Genomic DNA, 26,003 nt, shown 5'->3' on the forward strand with positions numbered 1-26,003 from the left:
AAAAACACGAATACGCAAATGTTATGATAGGATGTGTGAATAAGAATTAAACGCGAACTGATTCTAATCTAAAAAAAGAACGCGAACTAATTCGAATCTAAAAAAGAATTAAACGCGAATCTGATTTTGAAAGAAAAACGTGACCCTAAAAGAATTGAATGTGTAACTGGATTTCAAAAGGTGTTGAACGCGAACCCTAATTTTGAAAAATAAGCTTCATTTAAGTAATTGTAACTTTAACTTTCTTGACACTTACATTTTAATAAATATATTTTAATAAAATGAATAATAAAAAAAAGTAAAACCTCTACCTCTACCTCTGTGTCTGATTTAGTAAAACCCAAAAAAACTAAAATTGAAATCTCTGTGTCTGATTTAATAAAATCAAAAAAAAGTAAAGTTGAATCATCTGCCTCTGTATCCTATTTAATAAAATCTAAAATGGATAATTCAATAAAATCTAAAAAAACAAAGATGGTCGATTTAATAAAATCCAAAAAAAGGTACCTGTATCCATGTCTTTGTATTCGTTGTAATGGCACAAAGGTTGATTTTCGCACTCAAGAAAATCACACAAAGGAGAAAAGTTTATGGAACTCAGAGAATGCTAGAAAAAATCAGGCAGATACTATTATAGCGAGAAAACAAAGAAAATCCATCATTATTCAAGATGCGAACCCTACAAAAAAGCGAAAAAGAAAAAGGGCATTAAATCCTAATCCTAATTCTTTCCAACAAAATAATGTCTTTGATCTTTTCAATGAAGAAACTGATTCATCCCAATCAAATAATAATGAAAACATACATACATTATTTTCATCATCACCATCATTGCCAAATCCTTCTTATTTTCATATTCCAGCACCTGATGAAAATAAGGATAATGATGAATATATATATTATAATGAAGAAGAAGAAGAAAATGATGAATATATATATTACAATGAAGAAGAAGAAGAAAATGATGATGATGAGGATGATGGTGATAATGATGAGGATAATGGTGATGAAAATAATGGTGCTGAGAATAATGATGGTGAAGATGAAGGTGATTATAATGAAGATGATGATGATGATAATGATGGAAATGATGAGGAGGAGAAGGATGATATAGAAGAATTTTTTGCATCTCCTGAATTTGATAATAATGAAGTATTTGTAATGGAAAGCTTAAGTGATTCTATTAATACTGAGATTATAATATGGTTATTTAAATTTCAACAAAGATTTCGATTACCTGATGTGGCACTTGAAGCATTAATAAAATTCTTACATATTGTACTTACTCGTTTAAATAAATCACAATTTAAAAATTTTCCAGCATCCTTATATCTTGCAAAAAAAATGTTAAATATCTTTCAACCAAAAATGCAGTTAACTGTATGTAACAATTGTCATAAATTATATAATGTTAAAAATATTGTTGAATATAAAGAAGGAGGAAAAACTGCTATTGCAAATTGCCTACATGAAGAATTCCCAAATAATCCAGTACCCAGTCGTCGTAATAAATGCAATAATCCACTTTCTATTCTTAAAAAAAAAGAAAGTGGAATAATTGCTGAACCTCGTATGATTTACCCTAAACCAAGTATTCGTCAACAATTAAGTATGTTATACCAACGACCTGGTTTTGAAAATATGCTAAAATTATCAGGAGTTCAAAGAGAAAGAGTTAATATCTATTCAGATATTTATGATGGTAATGTGTGGAAAACCTTTTCTTTTGATGGTAGTCCATTTTTTACATCAGAAACTGCCACAACCAATTTAGGTCTTCTTGTTAACCTTGACTGGTTTCAGCCATTTACATATACACAACACAGTACAGGTGCTATATATGCATCTATTTGTAACTTACCAAGATCAGAAAGGAATAAACCTGAAAATATTATATATTTGGGTTTTTTGCCAGGTCCAAAAGAAGTGGGATTAGATCGTATTAATCATTATTTAGCCCCTATTGTAGACGAGCTTTTAGAGCTCTGGAGGGGCTGGAGAGTTCCAAAAACTTACCATTATCCTGATGGTCTAGACATTAAAGTTGCATTAATTGTTGGATCATCAGATATACCAGCCACACGAAAGTTGTTTGGACATGGATCTGCATTAATGAAATGCCATAGGTGTGAGAAACGTAGTGTTTATAGTGAAGAGTATAGAAAAAATCACTATGGAGGAGTTCATACTTATGAGTTGAGTAACGCAGAATCACATAGAAAACATGCATATGAATGGTTGCAATGCAACTCAAAAAATTCTAGAGAAGATCATTTCAAAGAATATGGTATACGTTGGTCTGAATTGCTTCGTCTTCCATATATGGATCCCATACGTTTTGCTGTAGTAGATCCAATGCATTGCCTTTTTCTTGGTGTAGCAAAATGGATAATTAAATCTATTTTTGTGAGCCAGGAAAAATTAAGTATGGAACAACTTCGAGTGGCACAAAATAGAATGGATCATGTTAAATTACCTTCTGATATTGGTCGTATTCCTCCAAAAATTGCGATTGGAAGTGATGGATTTTCAAACTTAACTGCTGATCAATGGAAAACCTTTATTATGATTTAATTCTACAGCTATCTTGTGGGATATGTTAGATGATAATGACAGAAAGATTTTAGGATATTTTGTTCGAGCATGTAATCTTTTGGTAACAAGAATTATTACTGAAGATGATTTAAAAGAAGCACAAGAGAGATTAAAAGATATGGCTTACCTTATAGAAAACACATATGGACCAGAATTCATAACAAGTAATATACATCTTTCGCTTCACATTCCTGATTGCTGTCGTGATTATGGTCCTATATATAGTTTTTGGCTTTTTCCATTTGAGAGACTTAACGGATATATAGGTAGGATACTTGATGATTTTGTTGTCTTCTGATATCTTTTTTTAAAAAAAAATATAATCTATTATCTTTAGGATCATATCCCAACAGTAACCGAAAAATAGAACCTGAATTGATGAAAATTGTCCTTAAAAATACTTTAGTTGATTATCATCTAACATGTAAATGGACATCCGGCCTTTTAGATGAATCTCTTTGCTTTCTTGTAAAAAAAAAAGATGTAGGTAGTTTGGCACTTACAGCAGAAAGAGAAGAGTTACAATATTTCCTATCCATGAGACATAGCACATCTAAAATATATGGTACTGAAGCAATACCAGGTCAACTGCTTAAACCATCATATTTAAGAGTTGTTATTCCTTCAGAATTGCGAATGTTTCTATGTGAATGGTATGAAATGTTGTATGAGAAAGATCATGATGAAATATTAGGATTTATGGACTTACAAATTAACCAGCATGCAAGATTACAAATTGGCTCAGAAATATTTGGATCTGTGATTGCAGGTCGTCATGAAACAAATTCAACTATTCTTGCGAAATGGAAAGCATTTAGTGATGAAACAATTGACATATATCCAGGAGAGGTTCAATATTACTTTGAACATACACTTAGGTTACCTGAAGGGTCAAGAACTCATCTTTTGGCATATGTCAAATGGTATAAGAATGCACCTTCCTCTGATATTCGGTTTAAACATAGGTTTATAGAACCAGAATTATCAAACACTGAATTATGGAAGGGTGAATACTATGAGGAAGGTTGTGATTCACTAATAGCGGTCCATAGAATATTATGTAGAGCCACAAAAATTAGAAACATTCGAGTCGGTAAACAAAATTATATATCAATAATGCCATTAAATAGAAAATTTAATTTATAAATATTAATTCCGGATTGAATGTTTTTTACAATTATACAAACAATAAAACGTGATGAAACATAATTGACTGAAACATTCCTTAATAGTTAACTTGAAACTAAAAATAGTTAGTCTTATTAGTCAACATGTACATCCCTCACATACAGCACTATAACAGGTATGTCAAATATATCATTATACTGAAATTACTGATATTACTTTTCTTATAGTGGATAAGTATATATGTTGAGTTATACATAATTAGATAATTAGATCTTTTAATTTGATATTAATCTACACCGTAAATGGAACTTAATTCGAACTTAATTCGATCTTAATTTACACCGTTTTAGAATAGTATCAAACAATTAGACAAATGATTGATATACCGATATTACCGATATTTAATATACTGATATTCAATATACTGATATATCAATATAGGTGGTCGAATAAAGAAGTATCTATATTTTTTTAAACGATGACTTTATTAGTGCTGAGAATTATCGATATCTAGTGGCTTGAGTTTTCGCAACACGTTTCCTATTTACATTGATACAAACTACACATCATCTTTTTCTTTACCTACAATACCTGCCAATTCTATTTTCCCACCATTACCAACTATTCGTCACATCAAAATATTATTCGTCTTTCAACGTTCCAGATACGAGGTTGTTCAAATTAGTCCACGCCGTGGTTTGAAATCCCGTTTTTATTTATCAGCTCGTCCTGACTTCTTAGTTGTAATCCCTTTCCTAATTCATCTTCTATCCCGATTTGATATACTATTCATCATATCCTTTTCATTGGTGACGAATTTCGTTCTTAAGAACACCACATCTCCTTCTTCAAAATCTTCAATTTGAGTTACTTTAAGGTATACCACCCCGTCAGGTCAGCATCATTTAATCTTATTACAACCATAACTTCCTTTATGATGTATTTTTGCGTTAAATGTTTGGTAGACTCATGGATGTAACAGATAATTGAGTTTTTGTTTTTAGTTTTAGTGGAATGTAATAAAAAATGAATAATCTAATGTTGTGAGTTTTATAGCTTTATTTTTTAAAGCTTCCAAATTCTAAATATTACGATTTGTTTATTTTGAAAGAAAAAAAAGGAGGAATGCGAAGCAATACGAATTTTTTCTCATGAAAAAAAAGTGGCTTCGCTATAATCACAAGAAGATGACAGTGAAAAAGAAATCTCACACATTTTTCATAAGTTTTTTTACAAAATCCCTATATCTCATACTTCCTTATAGAAAAATATGAAATTACCAAATCATCATCTTAAAAAAAATACATGTTAAATCTTACATCTTTATAAACAAAAAAAAAATATTTTTTCTAATAATTTACAGAGACGTTTATTTTTTTTAATGAAAAAGGAGTATGAAAAATGGGGAATTTGATTCTTTCTTAAAACGGTTCAGGCCCTTATAATTTACAAGGAATAAACCCGTTGATTGCAAGAAAGAAAATTTTTTTTCTTTTTGCAATTTATAACCGGTTTAAATAATCGAAATAGAGCTGCATATTGTTTGAAAACGATAATCCAAATTTTTTTTTACTTGTATAACAAACATAAAAATGAATTTTTTTAAAAAAAAATTTTTTTTTATTTATAAGACCCATCTTCCCATGGGGCTATAATTTAAGATTCAATCCAAATAGAAATCGAAAAGGAATAGGAATCTGGATCTGAATCGATTACATATTTTTTCCTATTTTGGCCAGGCAGATCCAACTAAAAAAGAATATACGTTGCAAGTGTTTTGAAGATCTTAACTCGAGAACTTTATGGGAACATATAAAAATAAAAATAATATAGAATCCTTTAATAAAATTCATAAAAGGTATTTTGTAAAACATCTTACAGATTACAGAATAGGAAAAAGGCATTATACCTGACGTAATATGCCATAATAATTACGGCTACAAATTTCTTTTTTTTTTTTATTTTTAAATAGTAACGCATTTTTATTAATTATTTATTAGTAAATACATAATTATATAAAAATACTTAGAGCCTAATCCAAAAAAAAGATTAAACCCTATAACTAAGTATTCTGTAACAAAATCTAAAAAAAAATAAAAAATTTTAGTATATACTAAACTCATGATGTAATGTTTATCAATATCTATTATTTTTTTTTTTGGATAAAAATTATTTATAACTGATAAGGTGCAAATTCGATAAAAAAGAGAATAAGCTCTACTCTATAATCTATAATCGAATCGAGGATTAAGAATAAATTTATAAATCAAAAAAAATCATAATTTTATATATAATCTAAATCTATAATAAATAGAAGAATATAAATTTTTCGAAGTTAATTTGTCTAGTAAAATCTAACCAAAAAAGAATATACTGGGTAAGTGTTTCGATGATCATTTAGACACTACTCCATAGTAATTAACTTTATTCGTACACTGTAATACATTTTTACAAAGTACAAAACCAATAAGAAATCAGTAGCTGTTTTCTATACCAGAATAAAAAAATTTTTTTTTTAAATTTCGGTTTAAAAAAAAACCGAAAAAAATAGATTTATTAAAAAAAAAAATTTTTTATTTATTATTTTAATCGTTTTTTTAAGAGAATATACAAAATCTATAAAATAAATCTTTATTTAGTTTGGTAATACCATTACCTCCTTCCATACTAAAGCCATTACACATACAGTAACGTTATACTGAATAGAAATTTCTACAGAAGAAACTTTATTAAATGGGAATGAAGATTATGAAATGGTTTTAAGAGCCGTAAATGTACTTAAATTTCAACTTGAACAAACAAAAGAAGATATCAAAAAATAAAAGATATAAAATAACGTGCTCTATCAGATCCGGAAATGTTTATTGAAAAATTGCGCGATGGGACCCATGAAAAAATTTCCGAACGCCAGTATATATTTGGTGTTCCACAAGTCGATTGGAAATATCATACCCGGCCTTCACAGTATAAGCCACCGCCACGTCCAGGGCGAGAAGTTTCCAAGTCATCGACAAGTGATGATGAAAAATCACCTGACCCCGCTGAATTTGTTCATAAAAAAGCTCAAGTTAAGTTCCCCCAAATACGGTTTTGTCAACTCGTACTAAAAGGAAAACTAACCTAGTTTTTGATGATAACACACTTCCACAGAGCATTGGGTCAAATAAAAAAGGAAAACAGTCATTATATAGCACACCAGTTAAAAAAGAGGGGAGATAAGAAATGAATCGGCGAGTGCAGTTTCAAATAGATCAATGTTTAATACTCCTATTACTATTGCAAGCAGAGTTATTCACCTACTTTAACATCATCAAATCGAAGAAATAATAAAAAGAAATCTAGTGATCTCAAATTATCAGAAGGTTCGCCAAAAACGGGAAATTATAATATACCTTGGACGGATGAAGAACAACGTCGACTGGTAGAATTACTTGCGATTTAGAAAATTTCTGAAGCTTTAGGAACAAGAACACCGAAGCAGGTGGCTAGCAGGTTTGCGGCAGCAACAACAAAAAATTCACAACCAAAGAATAAAAAAACTGGGACCAAAATCGATATTACCTTCCGAAAAAAAACCTCGACATTTGAGGATATCTGGATTATCGTATTTGGAAGCTCGACCACCACCAACAGTTTATATGCCCGATGATGATGATGAAAGTAGTATCAAGAATGTAATGATGTCAGTGGGTCGCCTACAGGACAATGATATACAACAGATGTGTAATTTTATTACGGGACCAGTGCATTATGGTTTTTGTTGTGATGGATGTCATATGGATCCAATAATTGGAACACGATATCTTTTTAATGAATGTGATGAAAGTCTTGAAGTTGTTCTATGTGAAGAATGTTTTGTCGAAGGATCTTTTGAGAATGAATATCACTAGAAAACGCACAAGTTTACATTAATCACAAATCCTATAACACCACATATTGATAAAGATTATGTACCAGAAAATGTTGGAGAATATAATTATTTAGGTGTTGCACCTCCCTCTACATCGTAATATATTCTTACATCGTAATAACGTTTTTAAAAAAAAATTGTGCTATAATAGATGTGATTTTTTAAAAAAAAAGAAAAAAAAAAATTGTATCACGTAATCAGTTTGCCGATCGATCTTTTTTTTTCAATTCGATAAAAAAAGTCTAATAAAAAAAAATATCTTTACTTGAACCTGACTTCGTAAAGTATATTTTTTTTAAAAAAAAGTGTTAACATTTCGTTATAAATGTTTTTTAATACACTTAGAAAAAAAAAATAAAAAATTAAAAGAAAGTCCGGTTCATCATTTTATTAGGCAACTTCTTGGAATTAGACGAACTGACAGTATGTAAGTAGGGTGACGTGCATATGTTTTTTTTTAAAAAAAAGTTTTTTTTAAAATTTTTCTCTTATTTTTTGTAGATATCGGTCCTTCGGCTTTGGACTTCGGATATTAACTTCTTGGACTTCGGTTGGATTTCTCGACGTTGGGGCCTTCTTTTGTAGGTCGGCAATGAATTGGTAAGTTTTGAAAATTTAAATTTATTTATTTTTGATTTTTTATTATTTTGATTTTATTTTGATTTTTTTTCTTTTTTTTTGCAGGTATTGAACTTTCCGAACTCTGGATGATATGATCGGTAAGTTTCGAAAGTTTAGTTTACTTTCGAAACATTTCTTGAAATTTTTTTTATTTTGTTTTGAAGAAACTAACCGTTTCTTCTTTTGTCTATTTTGTAGGAATTGTCTTTAAGATTTTTTGGATCAGCTTTTCAAGTAAGTTTCGAAGTTTCTCTTCGAAACTTTTTTTTTAAAAATTTTTTTTAAAATTAATTTTTTTTTATTGTAGGTTGTACTTATAATTAGACGTTATAACTCATGATGGGATCGGTGAAGTGTTTGGTAATGGTGACTCCAGTAAGGCACAGAAGCATATGACGACGAGGATGAACCTGATATATCTTGATCCAGCTTGAAACGAAACTGGACTTTAAGGTAGTGAGAAATGGGAAAAGGGGGTTTTTTTGTTATTTTAAACTTAAGAAACGAACTAACGTTTCTTTTCATTATTTTTTTTTTGTAGGACGCGTACTAGAAGGGCGCCGGCTTGAATACTACGACGGACTACTTTAAGGTAGTAAGAACGGGAAAAGGGGGGATTTTTTTATTTTAAATATGAGAAACGAACTAACGTTTCTTTAATTATTTTTTTTTGTAGGACGCGTAGAAAGGGGGATAGAGGAAGGTGATTTTGTTAGAACCAAGATTCTTATCTTGGTTTATTTATTTATTTTTTTATTTTATGGAACGGTTTACTAACCGTTCCTTTCTTTCTTTTATAGGTTCGGGTAGACATCCGACGAATGGAACCAAGATTCGTAAGTATTCCGAATCTTGGTTTTTTTTTCTTTTTTTTAATATTATGAACGGTTACTAACCGTTCCTTTTCTTTTTTTCATAGATTTGGGTGGGTTTCCAAAGAACCGAAAGAAGGAACCAAGATTCGTAAGTATATACGAATCTTAACGGATTGGTAAGTTTCGAAGTTTCACTTCGAAACTTTTTAATTAAATTAATTTTTTTTTATTAATACTTTTATCTTTTTATCATAGGTTGTATTTCCTGGACACGAAGATTGGTAAGTTTCGAAGAATAACTTCGAAACTTTTCTTTGTCCCAGAGTATTGAGTTAATTTAATAGACTTTAGTATATAGATTGTTATAGTGTAATTTAATGTATATAGATTGTTTAATATAGTGTAATTTAATAAAATAATTTGTTATTCAATAATATTTAGCATCGTTATATTAACATATATAAATAATAGTAAAATATTGATATGATGTTTATTATCTTTAAAATAATGTACATCGTAATGTATGGGTAATGAACATTTTGAATTGGCGATGAACATCAAATATTGTGACATCGGTAGTACATTGCAGGTCAGCATTTCTTTATGATGTACATCAAGTGGCCGATGTACATTTGATGAACATTTTTCCCGTGACTTCCTGATGTAATTATGTCAGTATAAATGAATTACGTTGCGTCAATACGCAATTCGGCATTGTGCCGTAATATTACGGCATTTGAAAATGAGAAGTATACTTATAAATATGTAAATTAGGATATATGGTTAGAATAATCTCATACTGTGTTCTTATGTAACCGATCTGCGCCAAGCCTAGATATCAATATTGCAAATCAGTGACATATTGAGTATGACTAGTACCTCATTATTAGACCGGTGGCGATATTTATTTATTTTTATTAAGAACGTTCACACAGTAAGTTTTTTTCGCTCCAATCCTTCTATTTCTTGCATTTTATTCTTTTAATGTTTCTTTTTTTTATGATATTTCAGTCTTCCAGTTGATTTTAAAACATGTAAATTTATTATTTTCATTTATTTTAACTTCTTTGTTCTGTTCCTTATTAACTTTATTTTATTTTACCTTGATTTTATTCTTTAGTTTGTCTTTTGATTTTATTCTTTGGGTTTGTTATCTTGATTTTGTTCCTTGGATTTATCCTTTACTTTAGACTTACTTAGCTTCTTTTAAGAAAAAGATGAAACGTTCAAGACATACCAAATACAATGCAAAGAAACGATTACAAAAGACATCTATGGTACTTTTCATTTTACTTCTAAAAATATAAACAATTCCACTATAATCTAATATCAGAATTTTATAATTAAACAGCAAGTTCAAGATACGAATTCTTCTTCTCAAACAATAGCTTTTGATCTTATAGAGGTATATGATATTATCATTTATAAACTGGATGATTTACTGATCTAGTTTAATATATAAATGAATCAGGATGATGATCTATTTATATACTACTAGATCTAATACTTATATAAATAAGTAATTTAACGAGACAAATTTTTTTTTTAATTTATAATTAAGCAACAAACTCAAGATGATGTTAGTTCCTCATCTGTTAGTTCCTCCTCGCCTGTTGAAGTAAAAACAAACATAATATTTAATCCTTTGCAGGTATATATTATCTTTGATATGTCATAAAATATAAAATATAAATAAAATAATCTATATTGTATAATTTAAGCATCGAACTCAAGGAGGTTCCAGAGATTTAAGTACCTCAGATATAGTTCGATATATGAAAAATGAATGGTCAAGTGTTCCGCTTTGCGCTTTTTGCCGAATATTTTCTAATGTAACAACAATTTCAATTATGAAAGATATTTCAGTAATGGATTTATTAATTGAATGCTTAATAAGGGAATCAAGACAATCTAAAAATAATAATGACATTCCTGAAATTCCTTTAGAATTTTATAATCTTGCTAAAAGTATTACTGAATCAACTAATGATCAATTAATGAACAATAATAATGATATGTGGATTAAATTTGGTCAATGGTTGGAATTAAAAAAGCCAATTAGTAAAAGTGATGTACATCAACATCTTAAATCACAATGGAAGAGACTTTCACATGCTGCTGAAATTCGAAATTCTAAAGTTTTGGAAATATCCAAAGAAATTTTAGAAATTGAGAAAAAAAAATCAACTATAAATAAAAAAAATGATTGTATCAGCACAAGATAATAATATTAAGAACTTTCGTTATGTAACAAATTCTGAATGTATTGTTGATGGTTGTGGTAAAACTTTGGTTCATCTGGATGGACTTGATGATTTTAATGCTGTCATTGAAGCAACCAAAGCCATAAATAGTTATTATTTTCATATGTTGGACAATCCAATCCATCGAAGTAGAAGTTTTTGGAAAAATCTTGCTGAACGATTTGGAGCTTTCATTAGTTATGGTGATCTTCCATATACTACTTCTGATACTGCCAGCTCTCATAATATTGATCATCAGAATTGTGTTAACGATCTACTTTTTGCACTACAACCAATATCAAATAGTGTAAACAGATTTGTTAACAAATATTATGAACATTATTATACAAAACTAAGCAAGTTAACAATAGGACCATTTGTACCGAGAACTTTTGGAATTTTTCCCACAATAGCTATTAATTTTAACGTAATCAGTAATTACCATTGGGATAGTAATGATGATCCAAATGGACTTTGTTTTTTGGTAGCTTTGGGAGATTTTGAGGGAGGCGAATTATGTTTTCCTCAACTTCAAATCCTGGTAAAATTAAAACCAGGACAAATTGTTGCATTTCCTTCTTATTTGCTATTACATGGCAACCTTCCGATTATTAGAGGGATAAGATTCAGTATAGTTTATTTTGTGCATGCGAATTTTTTATCTAAAAAATTTGAGAATTTTCATAAAAATAATGATAATGATACAATCATTAAAATACAAGATCTTTATAATTCTCAAGGTCATAATCCAAAACGAATTTTACTTAAAAAAGCACAACAATTTCAAATTGAGGAGGAATCATCAGAAAATTCAACAGATAAAAGAAGATACAAAGATGGTAAATATATATTTTTATTGTTTGTTTTTTTTTTAAATAAATAAATATCTAATTTGTAAATTATTTTAGATTTGATAAAAGGACGAAGAGGTTTAAGACATGAAGATCTTTTGGAATAGAAATCATAAATAAAATTAGAAATACGAAATTTTCTTTGAAGATTGTTTTGCTGTTTATGTTTGATAGGGTAAATTTCTGAATTATTTTTCAAGTAATTCATGGTAGGTACTTTGACTCCTGAATTGAAATTTGATAAAGTAATTTACTTAGTCACAAAATAAAAGAACAGTCTAAAAAGAATTTTTGATTAAGTCTAAAGTAATAGGAGTAATCATTTTATGTTCTTGGGGACGATTATTTCCTCCCATGCGACTTAATCATTATATTTTATTATTTTATAAACTTTTTTAATTTAATTTTTATTTATTTATTTTTTTTTTATTCTAAATTTTTATTATTAAAATTATGATTCATTTAATTTAGCTGTACTTATTAAAGAATATTAAAGAATTATAGAAGGGTTGATTGGCGAATAATTAAATTTATTCATATTTTAGATAAAGAATTGAAATTTCACTTTATTGCTTTTTTTATTATTACTTTTGCATTATTTTAATTGTTAAATAGAAAATTTAATTTATAGATTAATTCTGGATTGAATACGTATTTTACAATAAATTATACAAACGATAAAAAGCGTGAAACATAGTTGACTGAAACATTTCTTAATAGTTTAAACCTGAAACTAAAATTAGTTAGTCTAATTAGTCAACATGTACATCCCATCACATGCAGCATATATGAATTCTTTCATTTGATATAACTGGTCAAATATATCATTATACTGGAACTTAATTCGATTTTAATTTACGCCATTTTAGAATAGTATCGAACAATTAGACAAATGATTGATAACAAACTTATAAAATTAACTACACATGAAATTCGTATTGTCTTCAGTTGACATAGCGATATTTAATATACTGATATTCATATACCGATATACTAATATAGGTATAATTGTAATATAATTAAGGAATATGACTTAAAATATTACATTTTTTTTAAAGAAAAATACCTCTTAAATATAATTGCTTTGTTTTACAATCGATGAATAGCAAAAATATATAATTACAATTATTGCTATAACAAAAATATTAATTCTATATTTTTTATTTATAGAATTTTTTATTTAGATATTATTAACATGTTTCAAATAAATTGATAAATAAAAATATGTGTATGTGTAATGATCAGTTAAATATTTTTTAGTTTTATTGTAAGGTTAAAATTAACCAATAAAATCACATTGATCTTTATGCATAATGTAATAATATAAACCAATTAAGATCATTTTGATTATATGCATATGATATCTAAAAATAGATAAATTTTGTGTTTACTAATGCGTGATTTTTTTTGTTTATTTTCAAAGATACACTTTTCTTTCTTATTAAAAATACTATACTTTTCTTTACAGTATTTTTGTTTGTCACTTCTTTTCTCTTTTATTCAAGTATACTTTAATTATCTTTTACAATATTAACAATACTTTACCACTTTAGTTTATATATTCAACATAGTAAGACATATCTATTCACGAAATGTACCTACCATTCACATACAAAAGAAGAGAATAAAAGAAAAAAAAATGTACGCAACTACCCACATACAAAAAAGAGAAAAGCTGCTTTTAAATAATAGTAGAGCTATTAAGCAAGGTATGAAAATAGGATATACACGTATTTTTCATATTTTCTTTACAATATGTTGTGGTTTGAGTCTTTTTTTGTGGTATAAGTGTGAATATATTTTTCAACGGCCATGTATCTATTGCTTGTTAAATATATTTGCAATTTCTTGTCTTTCTTTGTTAGACTGTGGTATTACAATATGAAGTGTAAATATATTTTTCAACGGCCATGTATCTATTGCTTGTTAAATATATTTACAATTTCTTTTGTAATATTTGCTTTAGCCTGGAGGAAAATGTTATGAAATAGGGCTGGATATTTTATGACATTTTCTGCCTTCCAATTACTTTGTCCGGGGGTAGCCTGACAATTTGTCGTTATCCGTCAGTTGTAGCAACCAGCATTTTTTTACAATATTATGATTTTAAGAAACAAAATTTTTTCAAAAATTTAAAGAAAGAACTAATTTAAAAATATTATTTTATTATTCTTTACAAATGCTGGCGCTGGAGTTATTTTTTCTCTCACTTATCAAATCCCAACATGTCCAAAGACTAATCATGTAGTACGCTGTGGTCTGGAACCACCCAAGATTTTTGACTACTTAGGGATGAAGTTGTAGGGTACTTGTACCTGATAGGCCAGCCTCCTCTGACTTAAGGTCTCATTAATTGGGAGACGAGGTGGTTCCTAAGTATCTTCCACATCAAGAGCGGACATTTTTTGATACTATACATAAAGATGGTAATTCTATATCTGCGAATTCAAGAAAAAAAAATCTAAATCAAAAGATGTCAAGGTAATCTAAACATTCTTTTAGAAAAATTTAATCAAAGTTTAAATTGGTTTATATATAGTAATTTTAAGAAAAAGAAAATCTAATCATGTATTTTTAGAAGAATATGGAAGTAACGCATATCAAGGTAATTTAAATATTTATTTTTTTATTTTATTAAAAAAATAAATTAATATATTTAATAGCAAACTTCAAAAAAAGGTGAAATAAATATAAAGGTATATTTTTTACTAATTTTTATTTAAATTATTAATATTTTTAATACTTCTTTTCTTTTTTTTAACCTACTAATGTTTGTTTTTACTAATATATTTTACTACTAAATATACTAACATTTTCTATTACTAACCATTTTTTATGTTTCTTTTCTTTTATTAACATTTCTAATATCATTCCTTTTCTTTTACAAATTCGTTTAACAATATTTATACTAATATCTTTATTATTACTAATATACTTTACTATTTCTATTTCTTTCTTTTAAATATTAAAAAGATAAAAATAAGCAGCAAATAACCGAACACATTATTTGTAGATAACAGATATACATAATTCTAATTATTTATATGGCTAGAATAATTTTTATATACTTTTTTGTAATTTTATTTTTTTGTAATTTTTTATTATTAATTAAAAATAATAAAACTTTTAGTACTATTAAATAAATTAATATTATAATTGAATTTAAATTATGGATTTATTAGTATTTATATTATTGCATAAAATAAATATTGTACAAGTGTATAATATCTATCCGATATTTTACTATAATATACCGGGTACCTGACAATTGACTACCCGATATGTATATGATGTTTATAATATATGTCACTGATTTTCTATATTTCTACTACATATATCAGGTACCTGATATATGTAGTATTGTTAAATATCATACACATATTTCACATTTATTGTACACATATCAGGTATCCGATATGTACCCAAGTTTACCACAATTTTGACCAGTGATTCTATATCTATCTGTCTGATATCTGTATGATATCTGTATAATATATATATGATATATATCATAATATATTGGGTACCCAATAAGTCTATAATATGTGACCAATATTTAACTACCCGATATATGTAAGATGTATATATGATGTTTGCAATATATGTCACCGATTTTCTACATTTCTACTACACTTATCGGGTACCCGATATGTGTAGTATTGTTAAATATCATACATATATATCACATATATTGTACACATATCAGGTACCCAATATGTACCCGATAGCATTAATTTTGACCAGTGATATAAAGAATATATTAAATAACTTGACATCTAATAATCATACAAAAATGTATCATAGCTTGTTAGAATCGTCTTACTGAGATGAATTGAATGGTGGTAGTTTTATTATCCTTTTACGATCACTAGCTGATAACAAAATATTAAACATCGGCATTATCATATTTCTTAATTTACATTTACTGCGCCATTTAATATTTTGCTAAATTTCTTGGTATTTAGTGATTGTAAAAAGACGATTAATAGCTCGTTGGAATCGCCTCATTAAGACGAATTAAATGGTGGTAAGATTATCTTTCTACGATTAATATTGGCGGAATTACAATACAATAAAGTTTTAAGTATAATTTTGGCCAAAATTATGTTAATTTTTGGCCAGAATTATAATATACTAATATAAGAAATTTTTTATATAGTCACATCTCTTTATAATTACCAAATATAGACTGTTCCAAATGCGTGACTATAAAAAGAGTTGACTGTATATAGCTACTATCTGATATATATCTGACATGATATTAAATATACAATATTTATATATATATATATTACCAATATTTTACTACCTAATATATGTGTGTTAAATATATGATATCTATAAGATATGTCACTGATATTTGACTACCTGATATGTGTAAAATGTATATATGATGTTTATATAATGTATGTATTACCATTTTTTTACATTTATACTACACATATCAGGTACTATCCAATAATATGTGTAGTATTATTAAATATCATACATATATATCACATATATTATACACATATCAGGTACCTAATATGTACTCAATAGCATCAATTTTGACCAGTATTAATAGACTTTTCGAATGATTTAATAAAATACTATATGAATTATTAGCAAAATTGAATAAGATTGAGAATTGAAATCTAAAAATTTCAAATGTATTATTCATATACTGCACTAAAAAAAGTGATTTAATAAAGATGAAATTAGAATATTTTAGAAAATTTTTTGAATGCAAATCTATACAGATTTTTAGAAATTATTTCTGCACAAACTTATACCTTAACATAAAGTATTGGAGGAAAAATCTAATAAAAACTGTGCAGATTTTTGGAAAAATGCAGAACTGCACAGTTCTGCAGGATTAAATTTATGCAGTTCTTCAAGTTATTAAAAATATGTGCAGAATTTTAATAATAAATCTGTGTATTAAATGTAATTTATCTACTACTATACAATATACATTAAAATATAATATTAAACCAGTGTTGGGTTTTGGACTTGTCCAATTGGTTTTTTGAATTGGACAGTTTTGGACGGTCCAAAACTAGTTTTGGACCGTCCTAAACTGTCCAAAAGTTCTATGGGTTTTGGACAGTCCAAAACTGTCCAAAACTGTCCAAAACTAGGTTTTGGACTGTCCAAAATTGTCCAAAACTGTCTAAAACCCATATTTAGTAAGACTAAGAGATTATATGTAGATCATTTCAAGATTATCTTTTTTTTACTTTTGTTCATAACTTCGTAATATTTTTTTTCTTTATACTCTGCTTATAAGTTATAACCTTACTACATTTACACTTTAAAGTTTAAATTTAATAATATTTTAACTTATGCCACGTGGAGGCCGACCTAGGCATATTCTTTTTACATATGTAACAATTTTGAAAAAAACTAATTCAGGAGACAAAGACCGTCAATGTATTTGCAATTGTTGTGCTGAGGTTTTAAAAGATGATGCCAAACCTATAGTAAATAGAAAGGAAAGAATTAAAAAACATTTAACAAATTGTAAATATTTTTGGGACAAATATAAAGGAGAAGCAGAGGAAATACTTGGAAATTGTGATGTTGATGAAGAAATGCCACCATCTAAACATATACGTATTGATGGTAAGCATATGTATTTTTTTTAAGATTTTTTAAAAAAATATGTTTATTAATTAATTGTTTGATTGTATTTACAGATGATAGTGCATCTATTTCAAGTTTTTGTACAAATTCTATGTCCTCATCATTTAATTTAAGTCGCCGGTCATCTGAATCTTATTATCAATCATCAATATCCAAATTTGCTGTACGTGATCCTAATAAATCCGAAATTCCTAAATTCCATGATCTTTTAATTAGGATAACAGTATCTAATGGCTGGTCATTTCAATGGGTTAATAATCCTTCAACACATGCTTTTTTTCATTGGTTAAATCCAAAGTTAAAGTTGCCAGATCGAAAGCAACTAGCTGGTCCAATATTAGATCAAGCTATTAAAGGTATTGAACAATTACGTAAAGAAAAGTTAAACCAGGTACATGAACAAGCTGGTATTACTCTTTCATTCGATGGTTAGAAAAATATTGTAAATCAAGAATTACTTGGAATTATGATTATATTACCTTCTGGCGAAACTTTGATATGGAAAGCAGTAGATATAAGTGATCAAAGAGGACGTGCAATTGATGTTATACCAAAAATAGAAGAAATATTAAATGATTTAAAGGATCAATCAATTAAAGTAGCCGCACTTGTGAGTGATAGTGCTGCGGCATATGCTTCAGCACGGTAAGTTGATTGTGTATTTATTATTTATTAATTAATTTATTTTTTTTTAATTTATTTAATGAATTTTTATTTTATTTAGACAACAGCTTCGTCTCAAATACCCTCAATATGTATTTTTACCATGCTTTGCACATCAATGCAATTTAGCTGTTGGAGAGATTTTTAAAGAATCTAGTATCTTGAAAAATGCATCTACTAATGCCGTAAAATTGGTTAATTATTTTAATCATCCTAATAATGTGTATTTTATTGGAAAATTACGAAATATTCAACGAGAACTTTACTCAAAATATTATGCAATAATAAGACCCGGCGATACAAGATGGAATTCTTATTATGAATGTTATTTAAGTTTAATTCGGACTAAACAGGCATTGAGAGTAAGTGAAATTTATTAATTAAATATTAAAAAATTAAATACTAATTTATTATTTTTTAATAGAATTTAGTTACTCGTTATGAGCCTCTTGAAGAAACTTCATCAAGATCTACTGAATTATACCTTCCAACTGATATCTGCCAAATAATTATGGGTGATTTATTTTGGTCCCGTATTTCACAACTTGCAACATTGATGAAACCTTATTGTGGAGCGACTTGATAAATTGCAAACAGATAAGGCTCGACTACATGATGTTGCTTTATCTTTTGGATATTTTATTAAATTTTGGGAGCAGAATACAGATCGATTCTTGTCTGAAGGCATAATTTCACGTCTTGAAAAACGTTGGAATGACTGGGAACAGCCTATACTACTACTTTCTCTTGTACTTCATCCCAAATATCGCCTTAACAAATTTAATCCTGACTTAGAAATAATCAATTTTGTAACAATGGGAACTTGGCTTGATTATTATTATAAAGCTTGGACATCTGAAAAGCCAACAAAACTACTTGCACAATTTGAATCTTATCAAGTTAAAAAACCACCTTTTAATAATGAAACATATGAGCAATTTGGTGATGATGTTTTGGCATATTGGTATTATTGTTCTACAATGTGCAAGGAATTAGGATTTATAGCAACAAAAATTTTCAGTATTTGTGTGAATTCAGCCTCTGTAGAACGATTATTCTCATCTATGGGATTTTTGCACACTCCTCGAAGAAACAAATTAAAGGCAATATTGTTTTGTTTTTTATATATTATTGATATTTACTAATTAATTTTTATTTATTTATTTAGCATGAAAGAGTTGTAACTATGGCTCAACTTCGAGCAGATATTCATCAGACTGAAAATGAAAAAAAAGGAAACGTGAATCTGAAAAAATAAAGGTAAATATTACGCCACCAATTATTGAATCAGATGAACAAGAAACTGGTAATACAGAACAAAATGAAGCTGAAAGAATACTTGAGGACTTACAAGAAACATCCAATTACATAACAACTGAACAAGATTGGACTGAACGTCTGAATGAATGGAATGAGCTATTAATGGAAGAAGAAAGAGCACAGAATCTGAATGTTACAGAGGAATCATTAAATTGTAGTGATAATGATCTATTAAATTCATATATCCATCCTGCTATTAATGCTGATGCAAAGTGGAACTTACGAGATCTTTTTATTAGAGAATTGGAAAGGCCAGAATTTATATCTGTGTCTTCAGAATTTAATTAGTTAAATATGTAATTAGTTTATTATAATTTTTTTCGTTCAATATATAATATAATGTTAATAATAAATATTAAATAATGGCTTAAAATTTAGTAATGCTAATATAAATTTGTAATTAACATTTATTTTATATAATGCTTACCAGAATTGGTTATAATTTTGGCCCAAATTAATTTAATAATCACGTAATCTGTCCAAAACTTGTCCAATGAAAAAAGGTTTTGGTTTTGGACAGGTTTTGGACAGGGTTTTGGACAGATGTCCAAAACATCAAATTGTCCAATTGCCCAACATTGATTAAACTATATATTATCTTATAACATGTAATGTATGTTAAATGACTGAAAAAGGCAAAAAAACAAAATATTAGCAAGAATGTTTCTTAGAAAAAAAAGTTTTCAAAAGTAATGTAACATTAAAAACTTATCTAGGTTCTAATAGAAAATATTTTTAAAAAAGTTTTTGAAATATTTTTTAAAAACTCATTTAAATTTTCAGAATCGAAAGTTGAAAAGGAAACCTATAAAAAAAAGATAAAGGAAGTATTAGTAGTAAACACTTCCTAAATATAAAAAAAAACAGTTTTTTTTTTAAAAAAAAAATTGAAGTCAGATAAACTCATCTAATAATTTAAACCTAAAATTTTTTTTATATTAGTAACTGCAATTAGCATATGAAAATAATTATAAAAAGTATATATTAATCTTAAATTTTCAAGTGGATCTTATAGTCTATTAGGTTTAGTAGACATTATAGCAACATGTTAAAATAGTGTATTTCAAATGTTACCTATCTGATTAACTATTATAATCACTCAACAGTGCACATATGGAGTTTTATATCAAAATGATAAATAGACAGAATAGTTTACAAATTTATAATAATATTAGAATAGTTTACATTAACGTTATTCTAATAGTATCATAGTTAGTAAAAAAAAAAAATTAAATTTTCAAGACATTAAAATTAAATGATAATATATAATATATAAGAGTGATATGATTGTAAAAACATCTGATTGTATATATATATCATTGCAAATTTGCAATTATACTTTTAAAATATAGTAAATAAAAATAAAAAAGTTTATTTTTTATTATAATTTTATTATAATGATTTTTTTTTTTATTATAATTCATTATGAACACAAAAACAGTGTCCACATGACATGCGATTTTCATCTATTTAAACAACTTTTACATTACTGTGCAACAATAAATATTCATTCTTTCCTCTTTCTAACGCCAACGTTTAAATAACAGTTTTTAACGTTATAAAATTAATGGCGGAAAATTTTTTATTAGATTTATCACAAGATATTGGTCAACTTCTTACTACTGGAGATGGCCATGATTTAATTATTCAAGCTGGGGAAGGTCAAAACATGAAAGAACTCATTGCGCATTCATTAATTTTAAGTGCTAGGTCAACATATTTTAAAACTGCATTATCAAAAGAATGGGCAAAAAAAGAAAATGGTGTAATTATTTTCAAAAAGCCAAACATTTCTCCGGAAATCATGGAATTAATTTTAAATTATCTTTATACTGGATTAGTTAATTTCGATAAGCAAAATAGTGTAAAGGTGTTGAAACTTTTAGTGGCATCTGATGAACTGAATTTGCAAAAATTAAGTGATTATATTCAGACTTATCTGATTGATAATCAAGCAGAATATTTAAAGAATGATCCTGTTGATGTTCTTCAAATTACATTTCGATATGAGAGTTGTGAAGGCTTACGTAAATTTTGTTTAGATTCTATCTGTGAAGAACCTAAAATACTTTTTGAATCTCCAAAATTCACTTCATTGGAAAAAGATCTTATTATTCTTTTCTTAAAAAATAATGAACTTGAAATGGAAGAAATTGAAATTTGGGAATTCGTACTTAAATGGGCTCTTGCAAGAATGTCGACTCAACATAATGTTGATAATTTATCCCAATGGACATCAAGTAATTTCGAGGAATTAGAAAAAATCCTACACGATTTAATTCCACATATTAGATGGTTTCAAATTCCTTCAAAACTTTTTTGGAGAAAGGTTAATCCATTTAAGTCAATCTTTCCAAAACAACTTTATGAGGATATTATGGGATATTATTGTGATCCTGACACACCACCAACTAATGCAATATTACCTTTAAGACGTAATTTATCTTATATTGATTCTGTTCTTATCGAAAGAGATCATTTATCAATAATTGCAAGCTGGATTGATAAAAAGGAAGAGTCTTTTTATAATACTAGAAGTACTCCTTATTCATTCACACTTCTTTATCGTGCAAGTAGAGATGGATTTGAAGCTGCAAAATTTCATGAGTTATGTGATAATAAAGGTTCGACTATTATGATATCAAAATTAAAAGAAAATGGCAAGTTAATTGGAGGTTATAATCCATTAAGTTTGCATCCTTATAATTCTTATACTAATAGCAATGGAAGTTGGCAATCTACATCAGATAGTTTCTTATTTTCTTTTACAAAAAAAGAAGAAATTAATTCGGCATATATAACAAGAGTTAATCTAGATTCTCAAGTTTATGCAGTATGTTATGGTTCAAATTACGGTCCAGCTTTTGGTAGTGGATGGGATTTAATTATAGATCGTAATAATATTATTAAAACATGTGGTAGAGGTACATATTTAGACGTATACAATATTATAAATTCTGGACATAATCATATTTTGGAAGATTATGAAGTATATCAAGTAGTAAAAAAATGATTATTAAATAAACTGATGTCACGGTTATATCACATGACACGCCATTCCGAATTTTATTTAATGTTCACGATACTGTGCAACAATAAATATTCATTCTTTCCTCTTTCTAACGCTAACGTTTAAATAACAGTTTTTTTGATAACGTTATAAAAATAATGACGGAAAATTTTTTATTAGATTTATCCCAAGATATTGGACAACTTCTTACTACTGGAGATGGCCATGATTTAATTATTCAAACTGGAGAAGGTCAAAACATAAAAGAAATCTTTGCACATTCATTAATATTAAGTGCTAGGTCAACATATTTTAAAACTGCATTATCAAAAGAATGGGCAAAAAAAGAAAATGGTGTAATTATTTTCAAAAAGTCAAATATTTCTCCAGAAATCATGGAATTAATTTTAAAATATCTTTATACTGGATTAATTAATCTCGATAAGCAAAATGGTGCAAAAGTGTTAAAGCTTTTGATAGCGTCTGATGAACTGAATTTGCAAAAATTAAGTGATTACATTCAAACTTATTTGATTGATAATCAAGCAGAATATTTAAAAAATGATCCTGTTGATGTTCTTCAAATTGTATTTCGGTATGAGAGTTGTGAAGATTTACGTAAATTTTGTTTAGATACTATTTGTAAAGATCCTAATATACTTTTTGAATCTCCAAAATTCACTTCATTGGAAAAAGACCTTATTATTCTTTTCTTAAAAAATGATATGCTTGAAATGGAAGAAATTGATATTTGGGAATTCATACTTAAATGGGCTCTTGTAAGAATGTCAACTCAACATAATGTTGATAACTTATCTCAATGGACATCAAGTAATTTTGAAGAATTAGAAATAATTTTACATGATTTAATTCCGCATATTAGATGGTTTCAAATTCCTTCAAAACTCTTTTGGAGAAAGATTAATCAATTTGAAGCAATATTTCCAAAACAACTTTATAAAGATATTATTGGATATTATTGTGATCCTGACACAACACCAACTAATGCAATATTACCTTTAAGACGTAGTTTATCTAATATTGATTCTGTTCTTATCGAAAGAGATCATTTATCAATAATTGCAAGCTGGATTGATAAAAAGGAAAAGTCTTTTTATAATACTAAAAGTACTCCTTATTTATTCAAACTTCTTTATCGTGCAAGTAGAGATGGATTTGAAGCTGCAAAATTTCATGAATTATGTGATAATAAAGGTTCGACCATTATGATATCAAAATTTAAAGAAAATGGCCAGTTAATTGGAGGTTATAATCCATTAAGTTGGCATCCTTATAATTCTTATACTAATAGCAATGGAAGTTGGCAATCTACATCAGATAGTTTCTTATTTTCTTTTACAAGAAAGGAAGAAATTAATTCGGCATTTTTAACAAGAGTTAAAAATTCTGGAGTTTACGCAGTATGTTATGATTCAAATTATGGGCCAGCTTTTGGAGACGGATGGGATTTAATTATAGAGCGTAAAAAATTTATTAGAACATATGGTTGCGGTACATATTCAGATGTATTTAAAATTATAAATTGTGGTAAAGATTATATTTTAGAAGATTATGAGGTACATCAGGTAGTAAAAAATGATGATAAATAAATTAAATTGATTCGCTGTTACATATCACATGATATGTGATCTTCATTTATTTATTATAAAGTTAGTACGACAATTCTTTCTCTAATTTTTGAAAATAAAAATGGCGGAAAACTTGTTATTAGATTTATCACAAGATATTGGTCAACTTCTTACTTCTGGAGATAATTATGATTTAATTATTCAAGCTGGAGAAGGTCAAAATATGAAAGAATTTTTTGCACATTCATTAATACTAAGAGCTAGGTCAACATATTTCAAAACTGCATTATCAAAAGAATGGGCGAAAAAAGAAAATGGTGTAATTATTTTCAAAAAGCCAAATATTTCTCCAGAAATTATTGAATTAATTTTAGAATATCTTTATACTGGATTGGTTAATTTTAATAAACAAAATGGAGCACAAATGTTAAAACTTTTAATGGCATCTGATGAATTGGATTTGCAAAAATTAAATGATTATATTCAAACTTATCTGATTAATAATCAAGCAGAATATTTAAAAAATGATCCTGTTGGCGTTCTTCAAATTGTATTTCGGTATGAGAGTTGTGAAAATTTACGTAAATTTTGTTTAGACACTATTTGTAAAGATCCTAAAATACTTTTTGAATCTCCAAAATTCACTTCATTAGAAAAAGACCTTATTATTCTTTTCTTAAAAAATAATAAGCTTGAAATGGAAGAAATTGATATTTGGGAATCCATACTTAAATGGGCTCTTGCAAGAATGTCTACTCAACATAATGTTGATGACTTATCTCAATGGGTGTCAAATAATTTTGAAGAATTAGAAAAAATTTTACACGATTTAATTCCACATATTAGATGGTTTCAAATTCCTGGAAAAGTTTTTTGGAGAAAGATTAATCAATTTGAGCCAATATTTCAAAAACAACTTTATAAAGATATTATTGGATATCATATTGATCCTGACACACCACCAATTAATGCAATATTACCTTTAAGACGTAATTTATCTTATATTGATTCTGTTCTTATCAAAAGAGATCACTTATCAATAATTGCAAGCTGGATTGATAAAAAGGAAAAGTCTTTTTATAATACTAGAAGTACTCCTTATTTATTCAAACTTCTTTATCGTGCAAGTAGAGATGGATTTGAAGCTGCAAAATTTCATGAGTTATGTGATAATAAAGGTTCGACTATTATGATATCAAAATTAAAAGAAAATGACCGGTTGATTGGAGGTTATAATCCATTAAGTTGGCATCCTTATAATTCTCATGTTAATAGCAATGGAAGTTGGCAATCTACATCAGATAGTTTCTTATTTTCTTTTACAAAAAAAGAAGAAATTAATTCGGCATTTTTAACAAGAGTTGCAGGTGATAATCGTTGTCAAATTTATGCAGTATGTTATCATTTAAGTTATGGACCAGCTTTTGGTTTTGGATGGGATTTAATTATAGATCGTAATAACATTATTAGTACGGGTGGTAAAAGTACATATTCAGGCGTATATGATATGATAAATTCTGGACAAAATCATATTTTGGAAGATTATGAAGTACATCAAGTAGTAAAAAATGATTATAAATAAACTGATGTCACAGTTATAATATCACATGACATACGATTTTCATCCGGA

At 27.5% G+C, this 26,003-nt stretch overlaps 8 protein-coding genes across 8 annotated transcripts; all 8 read left to right on the forward strand.

The window, feature by feature from the left end:
- Nucleotides 1-6,977: 6,977 nt before the first annotated feature.
- On the forward strand, nt 6,978-8,324 carry OCT59_028021 (uncharacterized protein; the record flags this gene model as incomplete). The annotated part of the gene is made up of 6 exons (XM_066147033.1): nt 6,978-7,010; nt 7,185-7,575; nt 7,669-7,729; nt 8,028-8,060; nt 8,135-8,233; nt 8,318-8,324. The coding sequence occupies 6 exons, from the start codon at nt 6,978-6,980 to the stop codon at nt 8,322-8,324; spliced, it is 624 nt and encodes a 207-aa protein (XP_065993787.1).
- Nucleotides 8,325-10,343: 2,019 nt separating this feature from the next.
- OCT59_028022 (uncharacterized protein) lies at nt 10,344-12,270 on the forward strand (the record flags this gene model as incomplete). Its single annotated transcript, XM_066147034.1, has 6 exons — nt 10,344-10,346; nt 10,421-10,474; nt 10,631-10,720; nt 10,791-11,207; nt 11,305-12,151; nt 12,221-12,270. 6 exons carry the CDS (start codon nt 10,344-10,346, stop codon nt 12,268-12,270), a joined length of 1,461 nt encoding a protein of 486 aa, XP_065993788.1.
- Nucleotides 12,271-17,490: 5,220 nt separating this feature from the next.
- Nucleotides 17,491-18,224, forward strand: OCT59_028023 (uncharacterized protein; the record flags this gene model as incomplete). Its single annotated transcript, XM_066147036.1, has 2 exons — nt 17,491-17,770; nt 17,845-18,224. 2 exons carry the CDS (start codon nt 17,491-17,493, stop codon nt 18,222-18,224), a joined length of 660 nt encoding a protein of 219 aa, XP_065993789.1.
- A 33-nt stretch (nt 18,225-18,257) lies between these two features.
- OCT59_028024 (uncharacterized protein) lies at nt 18,258-19,037 on the forward strand (the record flags this gene model as incomplete). The annotated part of the gene is made up of 3 exons (XM_066147037.1): nt 18,258-18,436; nt 18,789-18,816; nt 18,879-19,037. 3 exons carry the CDS (start codon nt 18,258-18,260, stop codon nt 19,035-19,037), a joined length of 366 nt encoding a protein of 121 aa, XP_065993790.1.
- Nucleotides 19,038-19,269: 232 nt separating this feature from the next.
- Nucleotides 19,270-20,062, forward strand: OCT59_028025 (uncharacterized protein; the record flags this gene model as incomplete). The annotated part of the gene is made up of 2 exons (XM_066147038.1): nt 19,270-19,418; nt 19,690-20,062. The coding sequence occupies 2 exons, from the start codon at nt 19,270-19,272 to the stop codon at nt 20,060-20,062; spliced, it is 522 nt and encodes a 173-aa protein (XP_065993791.1).
- Nucleotides 20,063-21,917: 1,855 nt separating this feature from the next.
- Nucleotides 21,918-22,820, forward strand: OCT59_028026 (uncharacterized protein; the record flags this gene model as incomplete). The annotated part of the gene is made up of 2 exons (XM_066147039.1): nt 21,918-22,209; nt 22,429-22,820. The coding sequence occupies 2 exons, from the start codon at nt 21,918-21,920 to the stop codon at nt 22,785-22,787; spliced, it is 651 nt and encodes a 216-aa protein (XP_065993792.1). The 3' UTR covers nt 22,788-22,820.
- A 59-nt stretch (nt 22,821-22,879) lies between these two features.
- Nucleotides 22,880-24,813, forward strand: OCT59_028027 (uncharacterized protein). The gene has a single exon (XM_025308466.2). It carries the CDS (start codon nt 22,943-22,945, stop codon nt 24,392-24,394), a length of 1,452 nt encoding a protein of 483 aa, XP_025164161.2. The 5' UTR covers nt 22,880-22,942; the 3' UTR covers nt 24,395-24,813.
- A 308-nt stretch (nt 24,814-25,121) lies between these two features.
- On the forward strand, nt 25,122-25,955 carry OCT59_028028 (uncharacterized protein; the record flags this gene model as incomplete). Its single annotated transcript, XM_066147040.1, has 2 exons — nt 25,122-25,362; nt 25,582-25,955. 2 exons carry the CDS (start codon nt 25,122-25,124, stop codon nt 25,953-25,955), a joined length of 615 nt encoding a protein of 204 aa, XP_065993793.1.
- Nucleotides 25,956-26,003: the final 48 nt, after the last annotated feature.

Source organism: Rhizophagus irregularis, chromosome 8, assembly GCF_026210795.1.
Source record: "Rhizophagus irregularis chromosome 8, complete sequence".
NCBI classification, from domain to species: domain Eukaryota; kingdom Fungi; phylum Glomeromycota; class Glomeromycetes; order Glomerales; family Glomeraceae; genus Rhizophagus; species Rhizophagus irregularis.

Bases quoted from the DNA above. Each gene is read 5' to 3' on its own strand.
- OCT59_028027 (XM_025308466.2), top strand. From the start codon at position 22,943: ATGACGGAAAATTTTTTATTAGATTTATCCCAAGATATTGGACAACTT.